At 48.6% G+C, this 26,729-nt stretch overlaps 1 protein-coding gene and 1 long non-coding RNA gene across 4 annotated transcripts in view; one reads left to right on the top strand and one right to left on the bottom strand.

The window, feature by feature from the left end:
• CABIN1 (calcineurin binding protein 1) overlaps nucleotides 1-26,729 on the bottom strand; it is a 174,223-nt gene that overhangs the window by 72,190 nt on the left and 75,304 nt on the right. For all 3 annotated transcript variants that reach the window (XM_029048894.1, XM_029048891.1, XM_029048892.2), the window contains exon 29: nucleotides 22,756-22,869. In XM_029048894.1, coding sequence (XP_028904727.1) covers nucleotides 22,756-22,869 — 114 coding nt within the window. The remainder of the gene's footprint in view (nucleotides 1-22,755; nucleotides 22,870-26,729) is intronic.
• Nucleotides 1,291-4,549, top strand: LOC103166000. Its single transcript, XR_484725.3, has 2 exons — nucleotides 1,291-1,386; nucleotides 4,220-4,549. It is a non-coding gene; the product is annotated as an uncharacterized LOC103166000 (long non-coding RNA).

The raw sequence follows: 26,729 nt of genomic DNA on the forward strand, positions 1-26,729 counted from the left end.
AAGATGCAGCCCCGACTGCAACTCCCGACCTGCGGACCGTCCACTGACCGCCTTCTAGATGCTGGATTCCTGGCAAAGGTGCAGCGCCTGACCCTGACCCCTGGATCGCTACACTCCACAGACGGCCTTCCCGACGCCGGATCCCTGGACTGAGGTGCAGACCCCGACCCGCAGATCACTGCCGCCCAGAGCCTGTCTTTCAGGTGCTGGACTCCCAGACCCCTGGCGTCCACAGTCCGTCATTCAGATGCCGGTCCCCTGGACCAAGGGGCAGCCCCCAACCCATTGACCACTGCCATTCACAGATGCCAGACTCCTGGACCAAGGTGGAGCCCCCGACCCCTGGACCACTGCTGTCCACCTTCTAGATTCCGGCCACTAGGACCACTGCCATCCACAGCTCGCCTTCTAGATGCCGGACCTCTGGACAATTGCCATTCACAGCCGTCTTTCAGATGCCGGACCCCCGGCCAAGATGCAGTCCCCACCCCGTGGACCACTGTCATCCTCGGACAGCCTTTCAAACGCTGAACCGGTGGACCTAACAAAGTACAGTCCCCGACTCCCGGACCATTGCCGTCCCCAGCCCACCTTCTAGATGCTGGACCCCCGGACCACGGGGCAGCCCCTGACCCCCGCACCACTGCCCTCCTCGGACAGCCTTCCAGACGCCAGACCCCCAGACCAAAGTGCAACCCCCAGCCCATCTTCTAGACGCTGGACCCGGACCAAAGTGCATCCCCCAGCCCATCTTCTAGATACCGGACCCCCGGACCACGGAGCAGCCCCCGACCCCCGCACCACTGCCATCCTCGGAAAGCATGCCAGACGCCGGACCCCCGGACCAAAGTGCAGCCCCCAGCCCATCTTCCAGATGCCGGACCCCCGGACCACGGGGCAGACCCCCACCCCCGGACCACTGCCATCGCCGAAAACATGCCAGACACCGGACCTCCGGCCCAAAATGCAGCCCCCGGCCCATCTTTTAGATGCCGGAGCCCCGGCCCCTCGGGATTGGCGAAGCCCCCTCCCCCCGCCCCCGGGACCCCTGCAATCCCGGCCCTCCGGGGTCCTCACCATGCCCGGAGCGGGGGGGGGGGGTCTCTCCGGGCGAGGTGGGGGTCTCCGGGCCCCCTCCCCCTCCCGCCTTTTTCTTCTTTTTTTTGGGCGGCCGGTCACGTGGGACCCCGCTCCGCCCCTCCCACCTGGCTCGGCGGGGTTGGGGGCGGGGTCCGGGGGTCCGGAGGGGTCCGGAGGGGGTGGTGGTCCGGGGGTGCTCCTCGCCCGCCCCGCCCCGGGGACAAGCGCGCACCTGACACTTCCTGCTCGCCGGGGGCTCGCTCGAGGTCGCCGGGGCTCGCTGGAGCTCAATGGAGCTCGCCGGAGGTAGCTGATGCTTCCCGGAGCACGCCTGGGCTAGCTGGAGGTCCCCGGAGCTCGCCTGAGCTAGCTGGAGCTCATTGGAGCTCGGCGGAGCTAGCTGGAGCTTCCCGGAGCATGCCTGAGCTAGCTGGAGGTCCCCGGAGCTCGCTTGGGCTAGCTGGAGGTCCCCGGAGCTCGCCTGGGCTAGCTGGAGGTCCCCGGAGCTCGCCTGGGCTAGCTGGAGCTCAATGGAGCTCGCCAGAGCTGGCTGGAGGTCCCCCGAGCTCGCTGGAGCTGACCTGAGCTAGCTGGAGATCCCCGGAGCTCGCCTGGGCTAGCTGGAACTCCATGGAGCTCGCCAGAGCTAGCTGGAGGTCCCCGGAGCTGGTCTGGGCTAGCTGGAGGTCCCCGGAACTCGCTGGAGCTGGCCTGGCCTCCTTGGGGGTCTCTGGGGCTAGCCAGAGCTCGCTGGAGCTGGTCCGGGCTAGCTGGAGCTTCCCCGAGCTGGCCTGGCCGAGCTAGAGGTCTCCGGAGCTGGCTGGAGCTGGCCCGGGCTAGCTGGAGCTTCCCTGAGGTGGCCTGGGCTAGCTGGAGGTCCCCCGAGCTCGCCGGAGCTCCTTGGAGGTCTCCGGAGCTAGCTGGAGCTCGCCGGAGCTTGCCTGGGCTCGCTGGAGCTCGCCAGAGGTTGCCTGGGCTCCCTGGAAGTCCCCGGAGCTTGCCTGGGCTAGCTGGAGCTGGCCGGAGGTGTCCGGAGCTGGCCGTTACGGCGGCCGGAAAGGCAGGCTGCGAGCGGTGGAGAGAGCTGCAACCATGCTGCCCCTGCCCCCTGCCCCGGTGGGCACTGCCCCCTGCCCCTGCCCCGGCGGTCCGAGCTGGGAAGCAGCACCGGAGAAGCCCGGACACTCCCTTCCCCCTCCTCCCTTCTCTCTCCGCCCCCAAAATGCCAGGTTTTAGCAGCCAGCCCGAGCCCGTGCCCACCCTGGAGCTGCCCCTTTGGCATCACCCGGGGCCTGGTGAGAAGCAGCCTGGTTCAGTGGAATGACCCCGGGTTTGGGAGTCAGAGGCCATGGGTTCGAATCCCGCCTCTGCCCCTTGTCAGCTGGGTGACTGTGGGCAAGTCACTTCACTTCTCTGTGCCTCCGTTACCTCATCTGTAAAATGGGGATTTAACTGTGAGCCTCATGTGGGACAACCTGATTACCTTGTATCTACCCCAGAGCTTAGAATGGAGCTCTGCACATAGTAAGCACTTAACAAATACCAACGTTATTATTATTATACCTCGGGTCAAGCTGAAAGGGGGGGAATTGGGGGATGGGGTGCAGACGGGTGGCCTGTGCCCATCTGCCCACCTTCCGCACCCACCGACACCCACCCTGCGCTCTCCGGCTCAGCCGAACAACTGGGGCCTTTCTCCCAAATCATGTGCTTATAGTGTACCCGCCCAAGCGCTCGGTCCAGTGCTTTATTCATTTGGACAGTCAGTCACATTTATTGAGCGCTTACTGTGTGCGGTGCACTGGGCCGAGCGCTTGGAAAGTACAACTGGGCAACAGACACGATCCCTGCCCGACAAGGGGCTTACAAGAGTAAGACAGACATCAAAACAAAACAAGTAGAGAGGCATCAATAGCATCTGTATAATTAAATAGAAGTATAGATTTCCCTAACTTGAAGGCCGGGGCTGTATTAATAATAATAATAAAAATGGTATTTGTTAAGCGCTTACTATGTGCCAGCCACTGTGCTTAAGTGCTGGGGTGGACACAGGCAAATCGAGTGGGACATGGACCCTGTCCCACCTGTCCCTCGATCCCCATTTTCCAGATGAGGGAATTGAGGCACAGAGAAGTGAAGTGACATGCCCAAGGTCACACAGCAGACAAGGGGCAGAGCCGGGATTAGAATCCATGACCTTCTGACTCGCATGCCCATGCCATCCTGCTTCTCTACTCGCCAAAGTACAGGGCTTTGCACACAGAAAGCACTCAATAAATATGACTGACAATGAATGAATGAATGTCTGTGGAGTGGGTAATAATAATAATAATAATAATGTTGGTATTTGTTAAGCGCTTACTGTGTGCAGAGCACTGTTTTAAGCGCTGGGGTAGATACAGGGTAATCAGGTTGTCCCACATGGGGCTCACAGACTTCATCCCCATTTTACAGATGAGGGAACTGAGGCACAGAGAAGTAAAGTGAGTGACTTGCCCACAGTCACACTGCTGACAGGTCACGGAGCTGGGATTTGAACCCATGACCTCTGGCTCCCAAGCCCGGGCTCTTTCCACTGGCGCGCTAAGGTTGGGGGTTGGATTCTCCTATCAATCAGTCCATCGATGGTATTTATTGAGCACTTACTTGAGAGGCCCATTACCAGTCTAGATATAAACTGAAGAGGTGCTAGGTAAGTGCTAAGCATTATGCTAATTTTCAACAGGATTGTTCAGGCACATGTACAGAGAAACCCAGCTTGGGCATTCTGCCTCTAGAACCCTCCATTTTTATGCCTCTTAAGGAATGTTGCTGAATTGTACTTTCCAAGCGCTTAGTACAGTGCTCTGCACACAGTAAACGCTCTGTAAATACAATTGAATGAATGAAAATAAAATGGAAAAACTGAAGAAATTAGGCTAGGCCCATGATGGCGTGAGGCAAACTAGTTACGGGAAACTAGTCACCACCCCAGGAATCAATACACTTGGGCCAGTCAATAATAACAACAGCAGTGGTATCTGTTAAGCGCTTACTGTGTGTGCGACACTGTTCTAAGCGCTGGGGTGGATACTAGCAAATCGGGTTAGATACAGTCCCTGTCCCACTGGGGCTCACAGTCTCAATCTCCATTTTACAGACGAGGGAACTGAGTCCCAAAGAAGTGAAGCAACACCATGCTGCTGCTCCATCTGGATGGTAGATGACATCAGAAGAAAGAAGTTCTTCCAAAGTTTTCTGTTTCACGTTTTAAGATATGTTAAAAGGATGATCTGAGTTGCCTTTACTTGCAAACTTGGAGAATCAGTGAGGATAAGGGAATGAAAGCACAGGCCTGACCATAAGCAGGACCTGGGTTCTAATGCTGACCTCACCACTTGTCTACTGTGTGATCTGGGCAAGTTACTTCACTTCTCTGGGCCTGAGAGACCTCTTCTGTATAAAGGAAATTAAAACTGTAAGCCTGCGACATGGACTGTGTCCAGCTTAATTATCTTCTATCTATCCCAGCGCTTAGTCTGGTGCCTGACACATAGCAAATGCTTAACAGATACCATAAAAAAAGAAACCCCATGACGACAAGTACTAACTGTATTGAAGGTTTTACTACAGTTCATGCGCTTAACAAATACCACAATTATTATAATCCATCTTATGGAGATAGGCAGGACGTGGGAAGTAAGTAGCCTGCTTTGGGGTAGGGGATTGCTGGCTGCCCCTACGTCAAGAAATAGAGGAGATAATTTAAGCTCTGTTGGCTTGTGCTCTCCCAAGCACTTAGTACCTTGCTCTGCATACATTAAATGCTCGATATATGCCATCGTTGGATTGAGAGTTTAGGTCTATTGGGCTACTCTACTCAAGCCTGAGAAACAGCATGGCCTGGTGGATAAAGCATGAGCCTGGGAGTCAGAAAGACCCAGGTTCTAATCCCAGCCCTACCACTTGCCTGCTGGGTAACCTTGGGTAATTCAATTCCCTTCTCTGAGCCTGAGTTACCTCATCTATAAAATGGGGATTAAGACTGGGTCTCATGTGGGACATGGACTGTATCCAACCTGCTTACCCTGTATCTACCTCAGGGCTTAGAACAGTGCCTGGCATATAGTAAGCACTTAAATACCATTAAAAAAAACAAACAGTTGCTACTCACCTGAGGTCTGCTTATTATACCTGAATTTCTTTCTAAGAACAGGCTAAAAAATCCTTTAACTTGTGCCCCCACCCACCCATTCTGTTGGCATAGTGCTGGGAATCAGGAGACCTGGGGTTTTTTTGTTGTTGGGTTTTCTGTGGGTTTTTTTTAAAATGGCATTTGTTAAGTGTGTACTATACCAGGCACTGTATGCAGCACTAGGGTAGATACAAGTTAGGTTGGACACAATCCATGGAGCTCAGAATATTAATCTCCATTTTACAGATGAGGTAACTGAGGCACAGAGAAGTGAAGTGACATACCCAAGAGCCCAGAACAGAAAAGTGGTGGAGCCGGGATTTGAAGCCGGATCCTTCTGTCTCCCAGGCCCCTGCTCCATCCACTAGGCCATGCTGCTTCTCTGGGGTTCCAGGCCCAACTCTGCCTGCTCATCAATCCTGAACCCGGGCATGACGGGCTCGAGTTCGGCTTCGCGGACTGCTGACCCGGGTCAGAGGATGCCCTCCCCAACTGCCTCTGCTGAACATTTGCATAAATAAATTACCGTAGGTGGGTGGCTCACAAGGCTGACTGCCAGAAGCATCACCTCATTCTGAGAGGCCAGTAATTGTTCCAGGGAACAAATCCTGCATGCTTTTGTCATTAATGCACCCCTCTCCCCTTCCTCCATCCTCCCGGTCAAGGCCGAACTAGGCAAAGCTCAAGGGAGCTTGCCACCTGGCTTCCCTGTATCAAATCCCATGGGATATTATGCTACAGTGCCGTCTCCTCGACTCCTAGGGCCTCACACAGTAATAATAATAATAATTCTCGTATTTACTACATGACAGGCACTGTCCTAAACGCTAGAGTGGATACAAGGAAATAGGGTTGGAGAGAGTCCCTATCCTACATAGGGCTCACAGTCTCAATCCCCATTTTCCCTATGAGGGAACCGAGGCCCAGGGCTTGCCCGATGTCACACAACAGACAAGTGGCAGAGCCGGGCTTAGAACCCATGAGTTTCTGACTTCCAGGACCGTGCTCTATCCACTACGCTATGCTGCTGCTCTAAATACAACAGATTGACAAGAAACCTCGATGCAGATGGGTCGATCCCGCTTCAATCCCCAGTACTTTCGGAACGCCTCCTCTGCGCAGAGCGTTGCTCTCCACGCTGGGGACAGGCTGTCGGGGGTAAAGAGACCTGACGCTCCCCCTGCCCCGCCAGCCCTTGAGGAGCTTACAATCTAGTTTCCAATCGTGCTTTAGTTTCTTGGGGATGCCAGGGTTGCCAGGGTCGCTAGTTGCCAGGGTGCCAGAGCCGATCCCGTGGCCGGGGAGGAGGAGTGGCGGCTCTGGGCCCAGCTGAACCAGCCAGCCCTGAGCTGGAAGTGGCAGCAATGAAGCGCGCAGGTGAATGAAATAAAAATAATAATAAAAACTGTGGTATTTGTTAGGCCTTAGAACAGTGCTTGGCACATAGTAAGCGCTTAACAGGTACCATTATTATTACTATTCTTATGACGGTTATTTTCTAAAATCACCTGTCCTCCAAGAGGCCTTCCTTTATTAAACCTCTTTTTCCTTCTGCATCATCTCTCCACTTGGATCTGTCCCCTTTAAACTCTTGACATTTACCCCACCCTCAGCCCCATAGCACTTATGTATACATAATAATAATAATGATAATAATTGTAGTATTTGCTCATTTGTATATATTACCTTATTTATTTTGTTAATGAGGTATCTATCTCCTTGATCCTATTTATCTTGATGATGTTGTCTTGTTTTGTTCTGTTTTGCTTTGCTGTCTGTCTCCCCTGTTTAGACGGTGAACCCGTTATTGGGCAGGGATTGTCTCTACCTGTTGCCTAATTGTACATTCCAAGCGCTTAGTCCAGTGCTCTGCACACAGTAAACGCTCAATAAATACTATTGAATGAATGAATGAAAGAACAGTGCTTGGCACATAATAAGCACTTAAGTACGATTATTACTACTATTCTTATGATTATTTTCTAAAATCACCTCTCCTCCTAGAAGCCTCCCTTGATTAAACTTCTTTTCCCCTACTCCCTCTCACTTGGATCTTTTCCCTTAAGTGCCTGGCATTCACCCCACCCTCAGTCCCCCAGTACTTAGGAACACATTAAGTCTTAGAACACTGCTTGGCACACAGTAAGCACTTAAGTATCATTATTATTACTATTCTTCTTATCATGCATCTTCCAAAATCACCTTTCCTCCAAGAGGACTTCCTTGAGGCCTCTTCTAGATCTGGGGATTCTAGTGGAAGTCCTCTGGACCTCCCCCACAAAACTCGGTTATACCCTCGCGCTTAGCGCTCAGTACACTGCTGGCACACAGTAAGCACTTTTAACAAATACCACAATATTATAATAAAAAGATGGAGAGTGGTCCCTGGGAGCAAAGGTTAATCGATGAGAAGCACTGTGGTTTAGTGGAAAGAGCCCGGGCCCGGCAGTCAGGAGACTTGGGTTCTAGTCGTGGATCTGCTACTTGCCTGTGGTGTGAACTTGGGAAAGTCGCTTAACTTCTCTGGGCCTCGGTTTCTTCATCTATACAACGGGGATTCGATTCCTGTTCTCCCTCTCCCTTAGCTGTGAGCCCCGTGAGGGGCAGGGACTGTCTCCGACCTGATTATCATGCATCTTCTCCAGTGCTAAGCACCTAGTATGTGCTTAACAGATCCCACAATTATTACTGTTATTACCATCCCTGCAAACATCCCTGACAGTGGAGATTTATTCAGGAGGTAGGCAGGCCTAGAAATGCCTCTATCCATGAGCAAAAACACATGTGAATAATCAGGGATTTTCTGGCAGGAACCAAAAGGGCTCAGACTTAATGTCACAGCTTTTCCCTTCATACAAAAGGATCATGTTTTTAGCACACACTTACGAAAAACACATTCTTCTGAAAAAGACTCTTCAACATGGCTACTGTCTCATCTCCTCCAGAGCAACCGAATCGTAGAGAAGCTATGTTTTACATTGCTTACGGAGCCAAAGGGCTACATTCCTCCTCATTGCTTTATTGAAAAAAGCCGATTGTTTTGGCTGTCGGTGGCTACTGGTGCTCTGGCTACGAGGCTATCGAATTTCCATGAGGCTGTTGTTACATATTCCAAATTCCCTGGGCACAATTGTTATGAGGAATGGGCATTTAAAGAAAAGATTGGAAACAGCTCCTCACCAGACTCACTCAAACACTTCTCCACATGACTACCAAAAAAGGAACCGTCGGGAGGAGGAAAAGTTTAGAAATTGAGACTCTGACCCAACCCCATCTGGGCGGACATCAGCATCTGACTAAAATGGCCCACCCCAAATTAAACACAAATGGGAAGAAGACGACGGGGCTTTCTTGGCCAAAACAGAGTGTGGTTGTTAGAAGTCATCGGAAAACATTCCGTATTTTCGGAGTTCCGCGTGCCGACTGTTAATCACATGACACAATTCCACCATCCTCCCGGTCTCGGAAGCCCTGCCTGTCTCAGCCTGGTCCGCTCCCTTTCTCAACCCCTACATTCAGTCTGATGCTGAATCCTGTCCTTTTGCCCTCCACAACATTCCCAACCTCTCCCTTTGGTTTTTTATGGTATTTACTAAATGCTTCCTATTGTTCATTCAATAGTATTTATTGAGCGCTTACTATGTGCAGAGCACTGTACTAAGCGCTTGGGATGAACAAGTCGGCAACAGATAGAGACAGTCCCTGCCGTTTGACGGGCTTACAGTCTAATCGTGCCAGGAACTGTACTAAGCACTGGGGAAGATACAAGATAATTGGGTTGGACCCAGTCCTTGTCTCACATGGGGCTCACAGTCCTAATCTCCATTTTATAGGTGAGGGAACAGAGGCCCAGAAAAGTGAATTGACCTGCCCAAGGTCTCACAGACAAGTGGCAGGGCCGGGATTAGAACCCATGGCCGCCTGATTCCCAGGCTCAGGCTCTATCCTCTAGGCCACGCTGCTTCTTGACCTCATCTACTAACTAGTGTTCGCCCTAAACGGTTTGTACAGTGCTAGGCACAGAAGTAGTAATTTAAAGATACGTATGTATCTCCTCCACGCTCGGTTCCTCGGCCACCCTGGCTCCTTCTAGGCCTCATCCTTTTTGGGGATCGTTGGATTCTGAGCCATAAGGAGCCCGAAATTCTACTCTTGTAGCCACAGTGCCCTGTGGCTCTGAGATTTCTCAGTGCCCTGGTCTTTTATGTCGTCTCTATGGTTTCATCTTTATGGTGTCTGTGGCTGGACCTCCCTTTGGCCCCAGCTACCTCACCTCACTGCTTTTCTACTACAACTCAGCCCACACACTTCGCTCCTCTAAAACCAACCTACTCACTGTACCTCTATGTCGTCTATCTGGCCGCTGACCTCTCACCCACATCCTGCCTCTGGCCTGGAATGTCCTCCCTCTTCAAATCCGACAGTTGATCACTCTCCCCATCTCAAAACCTTATTACAAGCACATGTCCTCCAAGAGGCCTTCCCCGCCTAAGCCCTCACTTCCTCTTTTCCCCACCCCCTTCTGCGTCACAGTTGCAGCCCTAAAGAACTCATGAAGACTTCCATAATTTCTTTATTTATATTAACGACTGTCTCCCCCTCTAAATTGCAAGCTCGTTGTGGGCAGGAAACGTGTCTACCAACTTTGTTATAGTGTACTCTCTCAAGTGCTCAGTACAGTGTTCTGCATATAGTACGTGTTCCATAAATTCCATTGACTGACTGATTGTAGCACTCTACTAAGCGCTGGGGTAGGCAAGATAATCAGGTTGGACACAGTCCCTATCCCACATGGGGCTCGCAGTTTAAGGTGGAGGGAGAACATGTATTGTATCCTCATTTTATAGGTGAGGAAACTGAGGCCCAGAAGACTTAGGTAACACAGCAGATAAGTGGCAGAGTCAGGATTAGAACCCGGTTCTTCCGACTCCCAGGCCCGAGGTCTTTTCCACCAGGCCACGTGCTTTTCAATACTACTACAATTACTAGCTATTATAAGCACTCAATAAATTCTACCGAACGACTGACTGAAAATCTCTCTTCACTATTCAAAGGGCACTGTAGGTTAAAGCCAGGGCAACTCTCCCCTTGGGAATTAGGATAATTAGAGAAATAATTTGGGGGTGGGGGAATGAGGGGGCAGAGGGTGAGCACTCCTTCACATGAATCATTTTAAATCAGAAAGGGCAAATTGGTGGAGACCATTGTATCCCAAACCATTTGGACCTTACTAAAGACACATGGGATGACTAATGTTTTGTTTCTGTTTTTCCATCTCTAATTTCCATTTTGTGTTCACAAAACTTGGTCGGCCAATAAAAACAAAAATAGTACACTGTTCCAATGTGAAGTATGCCGTGAGTGGGAGACGGGCAGGGAGAACCCCAGAGACCGGAGAGAGGCCCAGACCCAGCAATCCAGGTCCCAAGTCGAGGCCTCCTCAGGAATGGCTCATCGGGACAGTTTTCAATCAATCAATCAATCAGTCGGATATACTGAGCCCTTACTGTGTGTAGAGCACTGTACTAAGTGCTTGGGAGAGGACAATATAACCGATAAATTATTCAGTGTGCTTACTGTTTGCAGAGCACAGTACTAAGCGCTTGGGAGAGTCCACTAAAACAATAAACAGATTCCCTGCCCATAGCAAGCTTACAATCTGGGGTGAGGGGAGAGACATTGATATAAATTAATAAATTAGGGATATGTACAAAAGTGCTGTGGGGCTGGAAGGTGACGATGAATGAATGGAACAAATCAGGGTGATGCAGAAGGGAGTGGAAGAAAAGGAAAAGAGGGCCTAGTCAGGGAGGACCCCTTGGAGGAGATGTGCCTTCGATAAGGCTTTGAAGCAGGGGAGTGTTATTGTCTGTGGGATTTGAAGAAGGAGGGCGTTCCAGGCCAGAGGCAGGACGTGGACAAGAGGGCAGTGGTGAGATGGATGACATAACAGAGTTGTAGACACATTCTCCTCTAGACTGGAAGCTTTTTGGGGGAAGAGGGAGGTCATATCTACCAACTCTGTTGTAGTGTACTCTCCCAAGAACTAAGTACAGCGCTCTGCACACAGAAAGAGTTCAGTAAATACTCTTGATCGACTGACACCAAGGTCCAAGTCCTAGTCCCAGTGACTCCTGACTGTATTCTGTATCTTTTTCTTTTTGATCATTCATTCTTTTATTCAAATGTATTTATTGAGCACTTACTGAGTGCAAAGTACTGTATTAGGTGCTTGGAAGACTACAATAGAACATTAAATAGACAGATTCCCTGCCAATCAATCAATGGTATTTCTTGACCACCTACTGTGTGCACTGTACTGAGCACTTGGGAGAGAACAATCATTCAATCAGAGAAGCAGCACGACCTAGTGGATAGAGCCCGGGCCTGGGAGTCAAAAGGATCCGAGTACTAATTCCGGCTCCGCCACATGTCCTGCTATGTGACCATGGGCAAGTCACTTCACTTCTCTGGGCCTAGGTCACTTCATCTGTAAACTGGGAATTAAAATGGTGAGTCCTATGTGGGACAGGGGCTGTGTCTAACCTGATCGGCTTGTATCTACGCCAGCACCTAGTACAGTGTCTGCTGTTTGACCTTGGGCAAGTGACTTCACTTCTCTGTGCCTCAGTAACCTCATCTGTAAAATGGGGATTGAGACTGTGAGCCCCACGTGGGACAACCTGATTACCCTGTATTTACCTTAGTGCTTAGAACAGTGCTTGGCACATAGTAAGCGCTTAACAAATACCATCATTATTATTACCTCAGGACAGACTCCACAGGGAGGATTGGGGCCTAATGGAAAGAGCCCGGGTCTGGGAATCAGGGGATTTGGATTCTAAGCCCGGCCCTGCCACTACCCTGTTGTGTGACCTTGGGAAAGTCACTTCACTTTTCTGGGCCTCAGTTACCTCACTGGTAAAATGCGGACTAAGACTGTGAGCCCAAAGTGGGACAGGGACTGTATCAAACCCAATTATCATGTATCTACTCCAGAGCTTAGTACAGAGCCCGGACATTGTAAGCGCTTAATAAATACCATTAAAAAAAAAATTCTGACATCAAGCAATCCTGAAAGTCGGCTTGGAAAACAGGAACAAGCGATGCTGAATCAGCCGCGACAGGGTCCTCTAGGTACCGAATCCGCTCTGTGGCGGCTCCCGTCCCTTGACCTGCCCAATTCTGACTTGAGCTGATTGAAGCGGCTGAAACCGGAGGCCGTTTTCATCTCCGGCCCCAGGCCCCTTGCTGGGCTCCATATTCCTCACACACTCTTGTTCTGAGGGCGCCTTTGATTTCACAAAGGAGCGAAGAGAGGAAAATGCTATATCAAGCTGACCGTGGGGGCCCCTACTTCTTTCTCTTCCTTGAAAATCTCGCCGAAATCTATTCATTTTCCAGTCAGCCCACGGCCATTCCCACTCTTACCTGCCGCCCAAAAGACGCCTCCTAAATGGAACTCGATATCCTGTCAGGAGACAAGACGTGTCTCCCCCCCCAACCCATTCCCCAGGAGCCAAAGAGTCTCGAACAATCGGAAAAGATACAATCTCTGAATTTCCCCGCACCCCTCATTAACCCCGAATTTAAGAATTTAGCTGCATTGTAATCAGTTAAAAAATGTCCTAGGATTCAGGGTGAGTCTGCCCTCTCAGCAGGGACACTGGCCTGTCCTGCAGAATGTTAAATCCAACTGGTGGGAGGCAGTGTGGCCTGGTGGAAGGGGCGTGGGATGGCTCTGGTCCTGGGGGACTTAACTTCTCTGTGTCTCAGTTCAGAGCCAGGGCCTGGAAGTCAGAAGGACCTGGGTTCTAATCCCAGTTCCGCCACATGTCTGCTGTGTGAACTTGGGCAAGGTGCTTCACTTCTCTGTGCCTCAGTTTCCTCCTCCGTCAAATGGGGAGGAAGGCTGTGAGCCCCACGTGGGACATGGACTGTGTCCAAACTGATTAGCTTGTATCTACCCTGGCGCTTAGTAGAATACCTGGCACATAGCAAGCGCTTAACAAATACCATGAAAAAAAAATGGTACCAGTTCTTACAATTACAAGTGAAAAGGGTTAGGGGAATTTGACTTTAAAAGTCTGGGCTACAGGTGTGCAAAATTCAGTAACTGGCTAAAGTCTGCTAGGAGTCAGAAGAGCTGGATTCTAATCTCAGTTCTGCCACTTGTCTGCTGTGTGACTTTGGCAAGTCTCTTCATGTCTCTGTGCCTGTTCCCTCAGCTTTAAAATGGGTATTAATAGCTGTGAACCCCATGTGGGATATGGACTGTGTCCAACCTGGTTATCTTGCATCTACCCCAGAGCCTGTTATAGTGCCTGGCACCTAGAAAATGTTTAATCAATACCATTAAAAAAAATGTGTAAAGAAATCCCAGGCCCTTGAAGATGCGTCAAAAGGTTTCAAACTTAGAGAAGGATCACCTGTGATTTCGAAGATAACTTTATAATAATTATAATAACTGTGGTATTTGTTAAGTGCTTACTATGGGCACGACACTGTACTAAGCACTGGGGGGGGATACAAGCAAATCAGGTTGGACACAGTCCTTGTCCTACATGGGGCTCATAATCTCAATCCCCATTTTCCAGATGAGGTAACTGAGGTGCAGAGAAGTGAAGTGATTTGCCCAAGGGCACAAAGCAGACAAGTGGTGGAGCCAGGATTAGAACCCAAGACCTTCTGATTCCAAGGCCCGGGCTCTATTACCTACGCCATACTGTTGCCATTGACTGACTGATTGATCATTGATAAAGCAGGGGAAATGGCGGGCCGGGATTCAATAGTCAGAAGGGTGTTGGCTTGTGTTTTCATTTGATTTTTAAAGTCCTCGCTCCTTAGTTTCTAATCCAGTTTTCAAGCTTTGGACCAAATGGCCATCCTCCCTCCACTCCTCCTCCCTTCCAATGCCCTGAAGAACCTAAACTGCTTCTTTTGTTTCCACTGCTTTATACAACTGCACTAGTCATTTCCACCCAATTATAAACAGTGCTGTTTCTGGTACTATTCCAGAAACAGCTCATATTTCAGGGGCTCCTGAGAGCGGAGAAAGAGTGTTACGATAGTGTATTTATGGAGGATAAGGGGAGATTTCTTTCAAGAAAACAATGACATCAATGCCGAGCAGCTAGCTGAAGGATGCTGACTCCCCATGAAATTATTGTAATTGTAAACTGGATCGGGTACTTAGTACGGTGCGCAAATGCTTAGAACAAGGCTCTTCACACAGTAAGTGTTCAATAAATTCCACTGACTGGCTGACTTGATTTCCCAGGGTCCCTCTTCCCTACTTCATAAATCCTAGCCGGTCAGCCCCTCGAGGGACAGGGTTTGGGTGTAACTTCCACCTGGGTATTCTTTCCCAGCTCTCAGTACAGTGATGCGCACACAGTAAGCACTCAATAAATTCTATGACTACTACTTAAATGAATAATACCAGAAGGGAAAGATCTCGCCTTACTCTGAAAATCTTCCTTCGATGACCGATTCCAACGGCCCCCGTAAACAGGCATCCCCAAATCCTTCCTGCTACAAATAAGCTTCAGCCTTTTATAGTCTCGTCTTTGGTGGAGGCAGAAAACAACCAATTGCCATCTATGCTTATGAACCCCTTTTCTCCTCTTCCTTTTCATCAGTTCCCACCTGGCCTATTTCCCTATCATTCATTCAAACGTATTTATTGAGCGCTTACTGTGTGCACAGCACTGGACTAAGAGCTTGGAAAGTACAATTCAGCAACAAAGACAATCCCTCCCCACAACGGGCTCAGAGTCTAGAAGGGGGAAGACAGGCTTCAAAACAAGTAAACAGGCATCAATACCATCGGTATAAATACAATGATATATACACATCAAAACAAGCAAACTGGCATTAATATAAATAAAATTATAGATATGTACATATTTACACAAGTGCTGTGGGGTAAGGGGGTAGAGCAAAGGGAGCAAGTTGGGGTGATGGGGGGAAGGGGAGCTGAGGAAAAAAGGGAGGCTTAGTCTGGGTCTTGGTCTCTGGGTCCAGGGTGTTTACTGCTCACCCTAAACTCTCTAAAGAGGTTCCTCATCTTAAGTCAGTCAGTTGTATTTAACGAGTGCTTACTGTGTGCAGAACACTGTATGAAATGCTTGGGAGAGTACAAAAGAATAATAAACAGACATAATCCTTGCCCACAGTGGGGTTCTAATTAGGCTCCAGGTATAAGAACCCCTGGGAAGCAGCGTGGCCTAGAGGAAAGAAGCCCAAGCCTGGGAGTCAGAGGACCTGAGTTCTAATCCCGGCGCCACCACTTACCTGCCCTGTGGTTTGGGCAAGTCAAGGAACTTCTCTGAGCCTCAGTGTCCTCAGCTGTAAAATGGGGATTCAAGAACTGTTCTCCCTCCCCTTAGACTATGAGCCCCAAGTGGAACAGGGGCTGTGCCCTACCTGATTAACTTGCGCCTACCCCAGTGCTTGAACTTGACAAATACAATTGAAAAGCAAAAGTAGAAACCTTGCACTAACGCTAATCCATAAGAAAAATTCCCCATTATTGAACCTTTTCAATGGTGATCTAGTTGTAGGCAGGACCACAGAAATGGTTCAATCAATTCAATCAATCAGTCAAATTTACTGAATGCTTCCCAAGGGCAGAACACTGTACTAAGCGCTTGGGAACGTATACTCTGGTAGTGGCAAATACGTTCCGTGCCCAGGAGGAGGAAAGATTCCTTATAAACTGCAAGCTTCTTGTGGGCAGGGAAAGTGTCTCCTCACTCAAGCTCGTATAGTAAGTGCTCAATAAATAGCATTAGTGGCTTTAGTGGGTAGAACACGGGCCTGGGTTCTAATCCCAGATCTGCCACATTTCTGCTGTGTGACCTAAGGCAAGTCCCTAAAGTTCTCTGGGCTTCAGTTCCTTCATCTGTAAAATGGGGTTTAAGGCTTTGAGCCCCATGTGGGACAGCGACTGCGTCCAACCTGATTAACTTGTATCCACCGCAGCATTGAGAATAGCGCTTGGCACATAGTAAGCACCTAACAAGTACCATCATTATTATTATTACTTCCGTTGATTGAAGCCATTTTCCTAAGATGCGGAGGCCAGAACTGACCACGGCATTCCCGGAGTGAAAGTAGTGGGGTTTTACGGATCATCCTCACCAACCGGAAAGGGACCTTTTCCTCTGGAAAACCGAGGAGGAGCAGGATGGCGGACGGGCTGGGGGGAGGGGGGAGGGAAACAAATAATGTGCAGACCCCAGGGGAGCGGAACTTTCCGTGGAACTCCGCCCGGGTCCTCAGGGACTGGACCTTGATAGCTAGCTGGATCTCTCAAGCTTGCCAAGCTGGCCTGGTCTAACACTGTGTGAATCTAAACGGAAAGCCTTCTGAACGATGGGCATTTTTCTCCGATGAGTTCTGTTTTTCCAAGGGGAGGAGTGAGGGATTGTAAACAACGTGATGTCGGGCAGAGGTTGACAAAGTTATCGCGCTTTTTATAGCTTATTTGGCAGCCTGGCTGCTTTCTGGGTTCCAGTTGGTTCAGGGTGAAAGCTTCATCGGCTCGGCTCATCTGGGATCCGTTTTGTTCCCATTTTGTGGGGGATGAAAAAAGAACAGCTATCCCGGTGGTCCGCAGAGGGAATTTTGCCACATTTTGCAGGCTGTACCTTCCTGAAAAGGGGCCTAATTTTGAAAATGATCTAACAGCAACTCGGGAAACATTCGTGGTATTTGAAGAGACAATTGATGTCTCTCTTGCTTGCTGGGCCTTTCAGGATCTCTCAGTCTCGGGCATAATGGGTCTCTGCTGACAGGAGCTTTTGGGATGGACCTGGGAGTCAGAAGGACCTGGGTTCTAATCCTGGCTCTGCCACGTCTGCTGAGTGACCTTACGTAAATCACTTCACTTCTCTGGACCTCAGTTACCTCATCCGTAAAATGGGGATGAAGAATCTGAGCTCCCTGTGGAACAGGGACTGTGTCCAACCTGATTAACTTGCACCTACCCCAGGGCTCAGAACAGTGCTTGGCACATGGTAAGCGCTTAACAATTACCATAATTATCATATTCATCCAATTGCAATCGGGAGAGAAGTAGCTCTCCTCTAGTAAAGGTTTCAGGAAGATCATTCATTCAATCGTATTCACTGAGTGCTTACTGTGTGCAAATGAGATAGAGCACCGGCCGGGCCTGGGAGTCAGAAGGACCTGTATTCTAATCCGGGCTCCTCCACTCCGCTGGGTGACCTAGGGCAAACCAAGTTTACAACTCTGGGCTTTATTTACCTCATCTGTAAAATGGGGGTGAACACCGTGAGCCCCATGTGGGACATGGATGGTGTCCAACCTGATTAACTTGCATCTACCCCAGTGCATAGGACAGTGCCTGGCACATAGTAAGCGCTTAACAAATACCATTAAAAAATAAAAAAACCCCAAAAAAACACCACGCGGCTGCCAGCCATCCACCAGCCCGAGTGCTATTGTCTATGCAGAGGGTTCAATTTTGTTTTATTAATAATCATGTGGAAACTGTAGTTTGAAAAAACTGCCTACTGAATAAAGCCAACATTTTGGGGGGGAGGGAAAAGGGTTGGGGGGGAAGGATAATAGGTTAATCCAGGGTTCGGTTTCTATAGTAACATTTCTGAAGCTGTTGGAAGAAAATAATATCTCCTTATGGGCAGAGAAATACTGGGTCCTCAATATAGAAGCCCTTGAATGCGTTTAGGTCTCTGGATGTACCGGGACATTGCAGGACTAAGAGTCGCCACTCACTTGCTCTAGCAGTCTCTGGACTGGAAGCTCGTTGTGGGCAGGGAATGTGTCTGTTTATTGTTGTATTCTTCCAAGCGCTTTGTACAGTACTCTGCACATAGTAAGCGCTCAATAAATACTGCTCAGGGAGTCATTCACAGCCTTGAATCACTCCTTGGAAGGCCAAGGAGAAGCAGCGTAGCCTAGTTGATACAGCCCAGGCTGGGAGTCAGAAAAAGCTGGCTTCTAATCCCGACTCTACCAATTGTCTGCTGTGTGACCTTGGGCCGGTCACTTCACTTCTCTGTGCCTCAGTTCCCTCATCTGTAAAATGGGAATGAAGACTGTGAGCCCCACGTGAGACAGGGACCGTGTCCAATCCAATTACCTTGCATCTACCCCACCGCTTAGCACAGGGCCTGACCCATAGTAAGCGCTTTACAAATCCCATTAAAAACAAATCAAAGGGCCTGAGGCCCAGCTCTACCATGCTGTTTATTCCTCCTCAGAACCCGGCTCTTAGAAACATTTTGTAAACGATTCCACCAGGAGGACGCGTCATTTCGAAAACGTCTGGAAGGGCCGACTGGCAGGCTGCCCACCAGACTTGGCGTTGGGAGCCGCGTGCCCCCGCCCGCCCGGCTCGCTGATGCTGTGTGTGCTCCGTGGAGAGCAGGCTCCCCGGAACACGTTCCCGTTTTCCATATGAGGAAGAAAGGACTAAGCTTCAGGGCTGCTGAGCCGGGACACCACAGGAAGTGCATGCACAAATAATAATGATCATTGTGGTATTTGTTAAGCGTTTACTATGTACCAGGAACTGTACTAAGTGCTAGGGTAGATACAAGGTAATCGGGTGGGACACAGTCGTTGGCCCACCATGAGGCTCACAGTCTTAATCCCCATTTTACAGATGAGGTAACTGAGGCACAGAGAAGTGAGGTGCCCGTTCCAAGCTCACCCAGTGGAAAAGTGGTGGAACCCGGATTAGGCTGATGGCTGGCTGCTGTGCTGGCTGCTGTGTGGCCTTGGCAAATCACTTCATTTCTCTGGGCCTCTGGCCCCCACGTGGGACAGGGACTGTGTCCAACCCAATTTGCTTATAAAATAATAATGGTATTTGTTAAGCGTTTACTAGATGCTAGGCATTGTATTAAGCACTGAGGTGAATATAAGCAAACTGGGTTGCTTTATATTGTATCCATCCCAGCATTAAGTACAGTGCCTGGCATATTATTATTATTACCCAAGTCTTCTGACTCCCAGGCCCAAGTTCTTTTCACATTGTACTATCCGAAGCGTTTAGTACAGGGCCCGGCACTCAGTAAGGTGCTCAGTAAATACCACTGATTGACAATGGGTGGATTCCCTCTTAGACTGAGAGCCCTTGGGTGGGATGGGGACTGTGCCTGATCTGATTATTCTGATCTTCCCTAAGGTTTAAGTATGGTGCTCGGCACCTAGTAAGTGTTTAGCGGATCCCGTGGGTATTATTACGATTTTAAAAGGGGAGGGGGCCCTTGCTTGAATTATAAGGGACTCTCAGATCACACCTAGATGGAAGCAAAGAGTGTCTCAATTCTCTATTTCAGAGAATGGGGAGATTCAGACTTGGGGTACTCCCAGAGGTGGGGGTGCTTCTCAAACATCCTCCACAGAGGCACAGAGGGAACTAATCAACGCCTTGCCCTATATGGCAGTTCTTGTGTCTCCAGAAGAAAGGTTCTTCCAGGCCAGCTAAAACAAAAGAGAAGCAGCGTCGGCTCGTGGGTACAGCCCGGGCCTCGGAGTCAGAAGTTCATGGGTTCTATTCCCGGCTCTGCCGCTTGTCTGCAATGTGACCCTGGGCAAGTCACTTCACTTCTCCACACCTCAGTTATCTCATCTGGAAAATGGGGACTGAGACTGTGAACCCCACGTGGGTCAGGGACTGCGTCCACACCAATTTGCTTGTATCCACTCCAGTGCTTAGAACAGTGGCTGGTACATAGTAAACACTTAGTAAAAACTATAATGATTATTCTTCTTAGCATGGGCCTGGGAGTCAGAGGACCTGGGTACTCACCCTGGCTCTGCCAGTTGCCCTCTGTGTGACCCTAGGCAAGTCTATTAACTTTTCGGGGCTTCTCTGTTCCCTCATCCGTCAAAACTGTAAAATTCTCCTCCCTTCAACTTAGACTGTGAGTCCCACGTGGGATAGGGACTCTATCCAACTCGAGCAATGTGGATCTACCTCAACGCTTAGAACAGTGCTTGACCCATAAGCACTTCACAAAGACCATTAACAAAAAAAGTCCCACTAAGGTGACCTGCCTGCTGACATCAATTTTCCTCTCAGACCGCGGCAAGATATTTATGACCTCTCCAACTCCTCCTTCCTGTCCCAGGGTTACATAACCATTTAGCCTGGAAAATGGAGAGGAAAGAAGTCTATAAAGTGCTATGCATCATTACCATCATCATTAGGATAGCTGGCAAGTTTTTTTTTTCCAGATTGTGTTTAATTTAGGAAAAATGTTTTTTTCGGGGGGGAGAGCTACAGCCCACAGGCCCCCTCTTTGTTACTCCACTTCTACTGGCAGCAACGAATCACTTTCAAGGTCATGGGCCCTGGCAAAGGACCCCAAACTTTAGAAAGATTGCTTCACTAGTCAGCTTTCAAAAATGCCTACATCTTTCTCACTAAAAAACTTCTGTTCCGCTACACTGCCCAGGTCCTCGCTGGGCTTCGATGTCACCTCCCCGATTTCCTACAGAACCAAAGTCACGACATTCAAAACAGTCACTCAGGCAATGGTACTGATTCAGTGCTTATTCTGCAGAGCTCTCCTTTGAACAGACACCTTACCGTGACAGGAGAGTTCGCCTAACCTGATGTAGCTTAGACCTAGGCCGTACAGCGCTACCCGGAATGGAAAGGTCTAAGCCATAGCATCAAAACCGATTCGCCTGTGCTGGGCAGCGGTGGCATGGGAAAGAGTCAAAGGCGGATGACCGAGTGATCAAAATGTTGATCAAAGATAACGGCAGAAACTTGAGTTTTTACGGCTCGGAAGAAGGCGATGGTAAACCACTTCCTTATCTTCACCAAGAAAACTCTATGGATACATGCACCAGAACGACTTTATGACAGAAGATGGGAGGTTCTGAAGAGGGTGTGTCCATGGAGTCGCTATGGGTCGGAAACGACAGCATTTGAAGAAGTAGAGCACTGTACTAAGCGCTTGGGAGAAACAGCCCTCCCTCCCTTGAGAACTTTACAGAGTAGCCGGGGGAGACTGACACTAAAATCAATTATAAGCAACTGGAAACAACCGAGTACAACCATAACCAATCCTGACACTTGGTAGGTGGAAATGAGGCTCCCGACAGACAGAAATGAAAATCAGTAGGGCCTAGTGGATAGAGATCGGGTCTGGGAGCCAGAGCACCTGGGTTCTAATCCTGGCTCTACCACTTGTCTGCTCTGTGACCATGGGCAAGTCACTTCACTTCTCTGTGCCTCACTGACCCCATCTGTAAAATGGGGGACTGTGAGCCCCACGTGGGATATTGACTGTGTCTGACCCGATTACCTTGCATCTGCCCCAGCACTTAGAACAGTGCTTGGCACGCAGTAAGTGTTTAACATATACCATTTCTTTTAAAAAAGGAAATGACCCAGGGATCCAAAAGAGTTTTAATCTCTCGTCCTGGATTCCATTTCAAGCTTCTGGAGGTTTTCTGTATAATCTTTTTCAATGACTAACAGAAGGGGATGGAGCTGCAATTTTCTTCTCAAGGAGAGGGGCTAAACAACACCAATCAAGGAGAGTGGTCTGGGGGAAAGAGACCTGGCTCTGACACCTGTCTGCTGTGTGACCTTGGACAAGTCATTTCACTTCTTTAGGCCTCATCAGTAAAATGAGGATTCAATACCTGTGCTTCCTCCTAATTAGGCTGTGAGCCCTAGGTGGGATTGTGCCCCATCTACATAACTTGTATCTGCCCCAGAACTTCTCAAGCACTGTTCTAAGCACTGGGTTAGATACAGGTTAATTAGGTTGGACACACCTGTCCTACTAGAGGCTCACAGTCTGGTAATAATAATAATAATGATGATGATGGTATTTGTTAAGCGCTTACTATGTGCCAAGTACTGTTCTAAGCGCTGGGGTAAATACAAGGTAATCAGGGTGTCCCACATGGGGCTCACAGTCTTCATCCCCATTTTAGAGATGAGATAACTGAGGCACAGAGAAGTTAAGTGACTTGCCCAAAGTCACACAGCTGATAAGTGGCAGAGCCGGGATTAGAACCCACAACCTCTGACTGTCAGGCCCGTGCTCAGGCAGGAGGGATGACAGGTATTTAATCCCCATTTAATAGTTGAGGAAATGAAGGCCCAGAGAAGTGATGCGACTTGCCCAAGGTCACAAGCATACAATTGGCAGAGACGGAATTAGAACCCAGGTTCTCTGAATCCCAGGCCAGGGCTCTTCCCACTAGGTTATGCTGCTTCTTTATGGACCTAAGTGCTGTGGGGCTGCTTTTACAAGTCAGACAGCCTTCCCCACTTTGGAACTTCCTGAGAGTCACACTACCAAACTTCACACTTCTTTAATCCTTCGAATTTTGGGTTTTTGGTTTGTTTAGTCCGTGAGCACCCATTCCCTTCCGCGTCATCTCTTATCCTACTTCTTCGGCCGATCCTCCGGGTGAAACGTAAGGAATGTTCATGAGAACAGTCGGGAAGGGGGTCTTAGCGAGCTACTCACGTTGAAGAAATTCGTCTTGTTTCTCTCACAGAAGAGACCCTGTGCTGGCATGTGCTTCAGTTGCTGCCACTGGATACTGCTGCCTAGCAACACATCTCGGGCCCACTGGAGGTTCTATGGGAACAAGAAGGAGGTTGAAACTGAGCTTGTGTGGGAGACGGAAGGAGGGCTTGGTTAATACAATTACAGGTAAAAAACACAACATGTTTTCTCCTACTTTTATTAATCCAAATTACCACTTGTCATTTTTCTTTTTTGCGACAGAGGTCTTTTTCAAACCATCAGTTAAACCCAAACATCTACTGCTGGGGGCACTCTGGGAGTTTACTCCATTTCTAAACTTGATTTTTTCCCCCTCCCTCCGTCACAGCTCTTAGTCTAAGAACGAGAGGCCTCAGACTGGCCTTGGCATTAGGCATGAAGATCAGTAGGGCCTCAGACATTTCCTAATGGAAACAGAGTTCTGCTCGGTGTCTGATTGCTCTCTTCAGATGAATCTGTCCTCCCGCACGTTTCTAGCCACCTCTAATAGTAATAATTTCAATTAAGGTGGTATTTGTTAAGTGCTTCCTATGTGCCAGGCAGTGTACTAAGTGGTGGGGTGGACACAAGCAAATCAGGTTGGATTCAGTCGCTGTCCCATGTGGGACTTACAGCCTCAATCCCAATATTATAGATGAAGTAACTGAAGCACAGATAAGACAAGTGACTTGCCCAAGGTACCCAGAAGGCAAGTGGCAGAGTCGGGATTAGAACCCATGACCTTCTGACTCCCAGAGGGAGAAAGAAGCTGTATCTGTTTAGATGGTCCAAGCCTGCACAGACCTTCCCAAGGCCATACAGCAGACAAGTGGCGGAGTCTGGATTAGAACCCATGACCTTCTAGCTAGGGGAAGTGGGAGGGGATCGCCGATCCCCCCGCTCTAGACTGATTGGATCCAGATGAGTCAGAGAAACAATCCATCAGTGGAATTTATTGCGCACTTACACTGTGCAGAACACTGTACTGCTTATACTGTGCAAACATTTGGGAGAATGTAACAGAATTGGTAGACACGTTCCAATCTATCAATCAGTCGCATTTATTGAGCGCTTACTGTGTGCAGAGCACTTTACTAAGTGCCTGGGAGACTCCAATAGGACAGAGTTGATAGACATGACACCTGCCACAAGGAGTTTACAGTCCAGAGGGAGAGACAGACATTAAAATTAATTACAGCTAAGTATGAATATATAGGAAAGCAGTGTGGCCTACTGGGAAGAGCACGGGGCTGGGGACCTGGGTTCTAATTCAGACTCCGCCACTTGCCTGCTCTGTGACCCTGGGCAAGTCACTTCGTTTCTCTTTGCCTCAGTTTCCTCATCTGCAAAGTGGGGATTCAATATCTGGTCTACTGTGAGCCCCACGGGACCTGATAATCTTGTATCTACCCCAGGGCTCAGTGCAATGTTCTGCACACAGTAAGAGCTCAGTAAATGGGACTGACTGATTAGCACATAGTAACTGCTTAACAAATATCATTATTATTAGTTCAGTGCCTGGCACATAGTTAAGCCCTTAGCAAATACCCTTTAAAAAAAAAAGTGAAGTTTGGGCTATATTGAGTTTGCTGAGGGAGATGATCTGGAGGCAGGAGGAAAAGTGAGGGGGCTTCGAAGCCGTAAGCTCTTTGTGGGCAGGGATCGTGTCTAGCACCTAATATAGAGTACTCTGCCAAGTACTTAGTACAACGTTATTTTGAGAGTAAGCACTCAGTAAATACCATGGATTGACTGACTGAAAGAGGAATGTTCCAAAACTACCCCAAAGAGATGTGTGCCCAGTCTTTTCCTCCATGCTGGAAGAGGGGCTTGGCTGGCATAGGAATGCAACAAGCTTTGGAGAAGGAATAAGTCTAAATGAAATTTGAGATCACAGGAAACTCCTTTAATCAGTCTCAGGCAGGCATTTATCACTCTCTATTGTTGACCTCCTCCCCATGAAGCCCTTATCACCTCATTTCCCTGCCTTGCCTTATTCTGATAATCATACTGGACCAAACAAAGGGAAAATGATAACTCTTCCCTGCTCAAAAGCATGGAAATATGAAAAGTCTGGGGTTTTTTTTCCTTTTATGTTTGTTTTTTTTAAGTGGAGCAGCAAAATGGAATTGGAAGGTCTAGGAGGCTTTTGGGTAACTTTGAGGTGAAACAGCTATTATTTATCTCCTATTTGTCCACTCTCTGATTTTCTTGGTAAATCAAATTTCTAATAAGGGCTACGTAGTTCCATTGAGCCATTAAAGTCAGAGTAAGGCAAATAATTGAGCATTCAGAAAGAAAAGTAGTGTTGGCCAAGTGGAAAGAACGCAGAACAGACAGGAGATCTGGGTTCTAGGCCAGGCTCTGCCACAGACTTGATGTGAGACCTTAGGCAAGTCACGACTTGTCCGCACCTGATTTTCCTCATCTGTAAAAGGGGGGTTCAATACCTGTTCTCCTGCCTCTTTAAAATATGAGCCCCTTGTGGGATAGGTTCTAAGTCCACCTTTATTACCTTGAACCTATCCGAGAGCTTAGGGTGTAGTCAGTGATTAACAAATACGATTATTACGACAATTCTTATTAGTATAGATTTTGTATTCTATACCGGGCATTCCTCTTTTGTCATAAACGGGGAAACGGCATGGCCTATTGGAAAGAGTCCATGCCTGGGAGTCGGAAGACCTGGGTTCTAATCCCAACTCTTCCCCATAACTGCTGTGTGACCTCTGGCAATTCACTTCACTGTGCTTTCTCTACTTCAGACTGTATTGTGAATCTACCCCAGCACTTAGTAAAGCACATAGCCCATAATAAGCGCTTAACAAATACTATAATTATTATTATTACTGTTATTTTCAGATATTATGCTCCAGCAATGATTTCATTGCATAGAGGATACAGCACGGGCCTGGCAGTCAGAAGGTCACGGGTTCTAAGCCTGGGTCCACTACTTGTCTGCTTTGTGACCCTGGACAAGTCGCTTCACTTCTCAGTGTCTCAGATACCTCATCTGTAAAATGGGGATTGAGACTGTGAGCCCTCTGTAGGAGAGGGACTGTATCCTACCCAATTCGCTTGTATCCACCACAGTGCTTAGTACAATGCCTGGCACATAGTAAGCATTTAGCAAATACCATAATTATTTTCCCCAAGGAATTAATAGTCCTGTGGCTTTTTATCCCCAAAGGACCTCCAAGATCTATGAAGTAGATATTAAGTTACTAACTTAATACTTATTGCATGTGTATTCATGTATTCAAATAAGCACACAAACACTTAGACCTCAAGCCACTAAAAAAAATCTTTTCCAGATAACCAGAGTTCCTGGGAATCCAGGAAAGGGTCTTGTTTTGGGGGGAGCAATATGATTCTTGGCAGCCAGATGCACAATCACCTTTTTCTGTGAATCTTTGTGAGGTCTGTTGATGACACACTTCGCTCGAAACACACACAAAAAGAATCAACAGAGAAATTATCGAAGCTCTGTGGCAAAAGAAGAAATTTCAAGAGGTCGCCGGGCCCAACCTCTCATCTGTCTTACAATTTCACATCTCCTCAGCTTTCGGGGCATCTCCACGTGAATAATCTGCATTTTCCCTTCTAAACCGACTCTTCCTCCTAACTTTTCCAGAGCCGTTGATGACGACGCCATCTTCCCTGCCCTTCACACTCACAATCTTGGTGAAGTCTTTGATTCCTTTCCATCTTTCTCCTCCCCGTTCATTGTGCTAAATCCTGCTGGTTTCTCCGCGGTATTTTCTGGGTCCCACCTCTCCCTTCCTGGTCCAAGCCCTTGTTACTTCCAACTCTAACTACTACATAGGCCTCCTTCACTAGCCTCCCTAAATCCAACCTCTCCCCTCTTCAGGTTCTCGAATAATAATAATGGTGTTGATGAAGCACACGCTTAACCTGTGCCAAGCATTGAAGGTAAATACAAGATAACCAGA

The sequence above is a fragment of the Ornithorhynchus anatinus genome, chromosome 21 (genome assembly GCF_004115215.2).
Source record: "Ornithorhynchus anatinus isolate Pmale09 chromosome 21, mOrnAna1.pri.v4, whole genome shotgun sequence".
NCBI lineage: Eukaryota > Metazoa > Chordata > Mammalia > Monotremata > Ornithorhynchidae > Ornithorhynchus > Ornithorhynchus anatinus.